This window comes from Mastomys coucha, unplaced genomic scaffold (genome assembly GCF_008632895.1).
Source record: "Mastomys coucha isolate ucsf_1 unplaced genomic scaffold, UCSF_Mcou_1 pScaffold1, whole genome shotgun sequence".
NCBI classification, from domain to species: Eukaryota; Metazoa; Chordata; class Mammalia; order Rodentia; family Muridae; genus Mastomys; species Mastomys coucha.
Window position 1 is genome coordinate 75,142,917 of NW_022196891.1, and position 8,535 is coordinate 75,151,451.

The 8,535-nt window shown below is 43.5% G+C and overlaps 1 protein-coding gene across 1 annotated transcript; it reads left to right on the top strand.

Annotated features, from left to right (window-relative positions):
- Positions 1 to 2,803: 2,803 nt before the first annotated feature.
- Positions 2,804 to 7,038, top strand: LOC116104387 (cytochrome c oxidase assembly protein COX20, mitochondrial). Its single transcript, XM_031390943.1, has 4 exons — positions 2,804 to 3,202; positions 5,350 to 5,464; positions 5,540 to 5,603; positions 6,055 to 7,038. Exons 1-4 carry the CDS (start codon positions 3,164 to 3,166, stop codon positions 6,188 to 6,190), a joined length of 354 nt encoding a protein of 117 aa, XP_031246803.1. The 5' UTR covers positions 2,804 to 3,163; the 3' UTR covers positions 6,191 to 7,038.
- Positions 7,039 to 8,535: the final 1,497 nt, after the last annotated feature.

Consider the following 8,535-nt stretch of genomic DNA (forward strand, 5'->3'; position numbering starts at 1 on the left):
TTTTTTTGCCCTTAAAAAAAAAAAAGTCAAACCAACTGAGTTTCACAATACTTCCCAATAATCTGCTTGGAGCAGCCCTGCCTGAGGTTAAATAAATATTCCATTCAATTTACTCAGGGAGCTATTCTCTTCAGATACTCTATAACAGGACAGAAGGACCCTTGCAAGTTATCTTCTCATCTCCACACCTAAACTGTAGAACACACCCACACACATAAAGGTAATAAAAAGATTAAAATACAAAGGAACATTTGAAAGAGGACTCAATTATACTGGTAATAGGGAAGTTTAAAGTAGTGAGACCCTGTTTTTCTTCCATCAGATTCAGAAACTGTCAAACGTTATAGAAAGTGATTCTAAAAGCTGTGAGGAAAGTCACTCTCATGTTAATTCATGGGAATCACACAGGTAACATTTTTGAGAGGACAATACCAGGACCTAACAAAATGTTAGTATGCCCAAGGTTTTTGAGCCAGGTTCCTCATCTAGAAATCTATTCTACAGAAAACCCTTAGCATAGCTCAAAGATGTTCACTGAAGCTTTCTGGTTTTGGATTAGTAGGAAAATGTGCAGCTTTCTAAAGAAATGTCATTCAGCAGCAAAAAGGTTAAGGGGTCACTATGCAGCCTTGAAAAGAGTAAATCTCCAGGTGCTTACACACACACACACACACACACACACACAGACACACAGACACACACACACACACACACACACACACACACACACACACACACACGTCAAGAATAACAAAAGGTAGAAAGTAGGACACCGCTGGTGCGGCAGGCCCACTTCAGTCATATCGAGTTAATGTAAAGAAGATGTACATGGTAGATTGGAGGCTATAGTTTTACTCCACGTATCCATGTATTCTGGTAGGTTTTAAAAAATGTTTGTGTATGTATAAACAGTTCTGGGTATCAAATATAAAACAAGGCCTTGAGTATACTCGGCAAGCATTCTTCATCCACTGAGCTACACCTTCAAACCCTCCATTGTTACTATTTATCAGTTTTTTTGAGACAGAGCCTCACTTTGTAGCTGGCCTTAAAGTCACAAGAAACCTACTCTTTCAACCTGAATGCTGGGCTTTTAGGTGAGAGCCAATACATCTGCTTCTAATGTTATTTTAAACAACTGCAAAAATGTATTTGCATAATAATTTTAAGAAAAAGGAAAACAGTTTGGAAGAACACTGCTACCTGCTTTTTTAACTATAGTTCCCATGAGAGGAAAGCCACACAGCCACTCAACCTAATCTTGAGTTAAAAATTCTACAAGGCCGATTCTACAGTGATCGTAGAGACCTGGAATGCTGCAGGCCTGGGGCTAAATCATCTTAGGCTCTCCTCGGCCTCCTTAATAGCCGTTCATAGCCCACTTCTATGGATAGCTTAGCTTTATCCTTGTGACCGTCTTTCCGGAGTGTACAAACACAACACCAACTTCCACCAATCCCAAAGATTAAGAATGTCATCAGGTGAAATCTAAGGCCAATAGTCAGAGACAGTCCATAAATTGAAGTCTTATCTCTTTTGTTACCATGCAAAATTCCTAAGACTGTAACAGTTTTATGTTGAATATGGCGTAGGGGCAGGCTGAATCCTGTTCTTGGGTCATGATCATTCACATTTTACTACAGAATAAACTCTACTCCCTTCAAAGTAAAATTGTTTTTTTTTTTCATCCACACCTTCAGGGAGAAGGGGTAACAGAGAGCTTTTTACTTTTACTTTAGCAAATCCAGGAGGACATTTTTCAAACAAGTGAAATGGACTTCAACTCAGTATACTCTAGCCACGTCTCGGGCACAAATAAAATGGCAACGTTATTTCCTCTGTACTTTTCCTGTTACGTCCTTCATTCCGCAATTAGGAATGCAAAAGAATTCCTCTCCCTTTCATGGAATATTACCACCTTAAATATTACCTCCCAGACAAGAATTCAAAGCCTGGCTAGCCAAGAATTTCGGCAGAACATCCCAAACTGTCAAGATAACAGTTCCTTTTCTAGAACTAGCAATATTAGAGCATTGGACACTTTGTAACTGTTCAGTTTCCTTAGAAAAAAAAAAAAAAAAGAAAGAAACTACCACGCATCGAGAACTATAAATCACTTTTACCCCCTGGGAGTGGCGGAAAGCTGGTAATGAGCGTGAAGAATGAGACAGTAAACAGTCGGCATGGTGGCTAAGATGGGGCTAACACTAACGGGCAAGTGGTGTGTGCAGCACGCTACGTTAAAGGCGGCATGACTGTGCACAAGGACGGGCCTGGACGTTTTCCGGGGAAGGGCCGCTCGGAACGGAAGAGGCCAATTCGGGAAATGCAGGGGTAAACAAAGCAAGGCAAGAGGCCGGCCGGATCCAGGACATCCACCCGAGGACCGAGTCGCCACACGCCCTGGGTCCCTTCCCGCGGTCACCGTGGCACCACCCCACGGCCTCCCTCCCTTCCTCCGGAGGGCAAGCCCCGGCCGCCTGGCGCGCGCCCCTCGGGTAGCGGCCGCCTCCATTTTGTCCTGGGTCTCCTCCGCGCGGGCCGCGCGCTATTTTTAACCTAACTCTGCGGGCCAGAGGGGGAGGCTGCCGCGAAGGATGGAGGCGGGCGTACGGGAGGCGCTCAAGGTCACCAGAGCCAGGACAAAGGACACGTCGGGAGGGGACGGAGGGGCCCGCGGAAACAGCGGCAGGCGACTTCCGGCAGCGCGGGGGGACTCCCGCCCTCTCGGAGGACAAAGCAGCGCGGGACGCGCGGCCCCGGCTCCGCCTCAGCCCTCGGTGCGCGCCCGGCGCCCGGCTCCCTCCCCGGCTGGGCTCGGGGGCGCGCACGACAGTTGGAAATGGCGGTTAGGGCGGAGGAGGGGCTGCGGGGAGCGAGCGTCTCCGTGCTCCTTGTGCTCCGGCACGAGCTCCTTGCTGCGAGACGGGAGCCGGTCGCGCTTTTCTAGGTCGCCACCTCTCGCGTTCCATTCGTGACAGTCGGTTGCGGGGTTGGGAAAGCAGTGTGGCCGGCCCCGCGGAACAAAGGAGGGTACCGCGGCGAGCTTCCGGACAGCCCGAGGAACGCTCCCTAAGATGGCGGCCGCCGCGCCGGAGGGTGGGCGGAGCCCGTGTGGCTTCCGTCGCGGGCCTGGGCGGGGCGGTGGAGACGACTGGTACCCATGGCTGCCGCCCGGGAGCCCCACGAGACGGAGAAAAAGGTAACGTTGGCCGTGGGGCACGGGGGAGGAAGGTGCGCAGGAGGCGACCCGGCTTCCTAGACCTATCCCCAGGGCCCAGGGCCGCGAGGTCTAGCAGCCACTTAGTTCTCATATCCCGGATATATCTAAATTGCTAGTTAGACCAGCGAAGAGCAGGCCCGCAGGATCAGAAGACAGCAACTGACCCCAAAACTAGCACTGCATTGTACTTGGTAGAAAGGGCGGAGAGAGGGGTCATGAGAGCTGGGCATAGTGGTGCATGCCACTAATCTCCGCGCTTAGAAGGCTGAGGCAGGGCTAAGAGTTCTGGGCCACCAAGTCTTGTCAGTCCGTTTCCTTGCACAACACAGGATCTCACACTCACAGGTAAGGTAGATCTGCTGGGGCCATGAAATAATCGAATCTCATTCATTTAAGCTAGGCGGGGTAAAACTGCAGTTTGGTCATGAACTGCTAGGCCTGATAGAATGGCTGCAGGAAAGTGTCCCAAGTGGAGACTAATAAGCCATGTTTAGCAGAACTACTGGTCAAATGAAAACTTGCTAGCACTACAAGATCAAACGTAGTTGTTTGCTTCATAGCTCATCTGGAACAACTGCACAGTGAGTTCTGCTCTGAAAAATAAGGCCATTAAGCAAACCTTAAGAGGGGCACACCTTTAAACCAGCACTTTTAGGAGGCAGATGGATCTGAATCAGAGGCCACTTTGGTCCACACAGTGATTTCCAGAATAGCCAGGGCTACAAAGGAAACCGGTCGGGGGGGAGGGGGGTGGAGACTAAGATTTGGTTAGTACAAAAAATGATTTGGAAGTACTTTTATCAGATTGCAAAAAGCAAATAAGCCGTTGAATGCAATTAAGCCTCACAAAGAGGGAGTCAAATAAATGGCATTCAGCTGAAAAACAGCCACGAGAAAGAAACCCATAAAAGGAGGGGACACTGCTACTAGATAGAACGTTGCTACTGCCAAAATCCCCAAGCCAGTGGAATAGCAAGCCAAGAGACATTTATTGTATATTATACCATGTCCCTTTGCTGGGTCTTAAGTTTGCCTAAACAGTGGCCATGGGCTTGTGGGTACCAAGTTTATGCTTAAGAGCATCTAGGTAATATTAGTAATCTTGCAAGGTAACAGAAAAGTGGTAGTATTGGGAGTCTGACTTGAAATGTGGAAGCAATCAGAGGGTAAAAGTGCTTAACCACATCAACTGTAGTGACCTCTCACCAGTCCCAAGAAACCCAACTTAAAGCTCTCCGAACTAGGCAGGAGTGTAGGTGGCACGACTGTGTTCATCACTAATGGCAGTAGTCCCTTTAGCATCCTATCTTGTGGCAGGATTTGCCACCATGCTGATCATGCACTGGATACTCATAGGCTGTATAGAAAGCCACTTTTGAGGTGGTGCATGTTTCTCCAGGGTACTGATTCCCCGGTAGACCTGTAGCTTATGCGAGCTGGATGATGATTATAGCACACAAAAATTGAAGCTACAATCCTGCTGTACTGAGTATTCAAAAGTTGAATCAGACACAGAGAAACAAGTCATCTGGGAAAGAACAATTTTACTTTAATGAAAACCAATTACACGCTTTTCTCCAAGCGGAGCCTTGAGCTAAGGGGAAGAGCATTTCTACTCTATCTTTAACCGGATCTTTTACTCCATTCCCCACCAGTGTAGGTTCCATCTCTTATGCAGTCATCCTCTAGATGCATCAAGTGGCATTGTAGAAAACATTTGTTTCCAGGGCTGGGATACAATAGAGAATAGCTTAAAAGTACAAGTTGGGTGTAGTCTTGGTTCTCAAGACTGACCTCCAATTCACAGCAATCTTTTTGCTGTGGTTTCCTGATTGCCGGGATTACATTACAGTCAAACCACCAGATGTCAAAGACTTACATGAACAGAATGTTAAAGATAAATTGTTTTTTGACCCCCATCTCTGAGCCAGTGCTGAGTGACATCTCCTTGGAAGACTGGTCACTAGATGTTCACTATTTCAAATGCTGAAGTAAATCCCGAAGTGGCGGATTAGAACACTTTTAAAGTTGGCTAAATAGTAATTAATTCAAAACTGAGTGGGAATCCATGCTGTAATTTTAACTATTTTCTTGTTCAGGCTAGGTTCTTTTTCATTTTATCCTAGCCCTTCAAGCTCCTAGGTATTCTAGATGTTGAGAATACTCCATGTGCTCGAGAATCTATACTCTATGGCTCATTGGGATCTATTGTGACTGGACTTGGACATTTCTTGGTGACCAGTGAGTATTTTAATTAAAACATGTCTATTATGTTTTCTACACAGAACTTATACTGACCATGCTTGTTTCCAATAGGTAGAATTAGAAGATCATGTGATGTTGGAGTAGGAGGATTTATCCTGGTGACTTTAGGATGCTGGTATGTATTGCAGTAAAGTCAGGCCCCCATTCAATAAACATAGATGTGTATGTACATGCACTTGTGACAGGGTCTTCTCTGTCGACTAGTGCTGGGAGATTAAAGGTATGAGCCACTAGTTTTGTTTTTTTGCTGCAAATCTATCCTGACTATGGCAATATATATAAACCTCCATTATTACCCATTGGATGTTTGACAGAAGAGTGGCAGAATTCCATTAAAATGTGACGCTGAGTAAATGAATTGAGTCAAGCCCAAGAAATTCCTAAAATGTTTGTTCTACAATTATTCTAAGGAGACAAGTTTATATTTTATGTAGTTATAAAGAGCATTTGTATAAACACCTTTAAATTTAGTTTTGGGATAGTCTTCTTTAACAGCATTTTGAAAATCTGTAAATTAAAATTCCTTAAGTTGGAATTAGTAGCTTATTCATTTTTCTTCTTACAAGGTTCCACTGTAGGTATAATTTTGCTAAGCAGAGGATCCAGGAAAGAATTGCCAGAGAAGGAATAAAAAATAAGATTTTATATGAAAGCACCCACCTTGATCCTGAAAGAAAAATGAAGAGCAATAACAGCAGCTAAGCAACTTCAAAACCCAAACAGAACTTGTGAATCAACCAGAAATTAAAAAACTCAAGTGTGTGAACTGTATGTACTGTTGCTTACATGAAATCCTTTTGTTCTTCAGTACAGTTTTGTTAGAACTGCCATGCCAAAAACATGGGAGTGTAAAACCTTCCTAAGGTCAGCTTAATTACATGTTCACAAATCACCACCATCAGGCTGGAGGAGAGATCACAACTGAACAAGGATATGTATCCATTACTGGCCCCAGGACTGTGTCACGTGCGCCAACCTTGACAAGTTTGCTCCTCGCCTATCTATCCTTCAACAGAAAAGGCTGCTTTCCTTTTGACCACCATGAAGGCCAGGGTGTAGAGACTTTTCTGTTAGTGGTGGACACTGACAAGTTCTTCATCTGGGAGCAGCCCCAATTCTAGTCACTGGGTTGAGTTTGTGTGGACAGTATACATATTATGCTCCTAGCCATATCAATATGAAAAACCAGAGATTTGAATTCCTTCCACCTTTATCATGTTGCAGTTATCTTACCATGAAAGAGACCTCTCTTGGCTGGTAGCATCTTCACTACTTACAATTTCATTTTCACAGCAGCACAACTGGATAAAAAGAGTCACAAAGCATTTAGTCTTCTTCACTTGCATGGAACATTCCATTTCATATATGTTTATATATGTATAATTCCATGATCACAGATCCCTTTAATATTGTACTTTGACAATTTCACTGTAATCTAGCCTACTTCAGTATCCCAGTGTTGGTATTACAGATGTGAACTACTATGTCCAGCTTAATTCAACCTTTCATCCCATCTACACAATTAAACTGAGCCTCCTGCACACCAGAAATCTTTCTGCCAATTTTACATTTTCCTTAGAAACTTCTGGGTGTTGTATCTTCTGTAGGTGACACTGGTCACAGCCTATGCACCACATAAACCCTGTTGTTTCTCAAAAGGTCAGGTACAATTGAGTTCCATAGCAATATACTACTAGGTAAATTCTAAGACAAGATAATACACCCACCCAACCCAAACTTTGACACTGAAAATTTTAAATTCAACCTACCTTCTATGCCCTCCATGCACAACCGCTTCCTTCACTGTCCCGATAGTCCCGAAATGGCATACTAGGTGGCATAGCAGTAGGTACCAGCCAAAAAGCTGATTAAAATAGAATCGTAGTGTTAGTGGCTCTGAAGGTTTGGGGTAGCTATCTACCATTCCTAGGCTGTAATTCCTTTCCCCCCTTTCCCTCAGCCCCTCCCTCATTGATTCCTTGTTTCTCCATCTTAGTAAAAGGACCTCAGGGAGATTTAGAAGGAACAGCTTGTTTCTGGACTTGTGACTGAGTTTGGCAACTATGCTAAAACCAGTATTTGATTTGCAAGCATCTTTTTATAGTCTACGTACCTCTAACTCCATCGGTGGTTTCCCTTTGCTTCGATTATATAATGCGGAGATCTACATAATAAATTCAGGATTCCTGTTTATGCACTTTTCGGCAAAGAGCTAAGGATCAAATAGGGTTTGAATCCTTCTATTCCTAGATAAAAATCTGACAGGTGTCAACGCACCCCTTTAGAAATCATGTTAAATATATGCTATTCTTTGGGTACGCAGACCTTAGTAAATAGGAAAATTAAACAATTTCTGTAATTCTGACTTGTAAACAGTCCTTTTGAAGCAGGTTAATGTTCTAATAATTATATCAAGGTCAATATAATAGCCAGAATCCACTACTACCACCCAAATACTGGTATTGTATACATGTTATATTAAGTTCAAATTTAGTATTTTAAACTATTTGAGAGCAAAGCTGTTGCAGCAAGGAAAAATTAAGATATTTTCCAATGTAATACAGTTTATATAAATAAGCACTACTAGGTAAAAATTGTATTTTCACTTAGGCCAGGCTTTAACACTATATTTACTCTACCCTTCCAGTTTCTAATGAAGAAAGACATAGACTAAAATTAGATGTTAAACACCTCTAAATGTAACAAAGCTTACTGTCTCTAAACTGCATGTACTATAAAGATGTTCCCTAGCAAATGCTGCTGTATCACGGAGACAAGACATGCTTTGCCACTGAAACTTAAAGCATATGTAGTAGATTTTCTACAACTTTGTTTTTTTCTCAATGAACATTTGACTTATGAACCTTTGGCTACCTACTTATTGAAAGCCATTAGGTTGCCTTAAGGGTACACCTATTTTTACTGCACAAAACTGTCGCCATCAAGACTGAAAAGTCTTCTGGTGGACTTCACTTAGATGTTAATCTAGTTATGTTTACAATAGTAAATGCTCTGAGGGTGGCATAACCAAAGCTCACACCATGTTT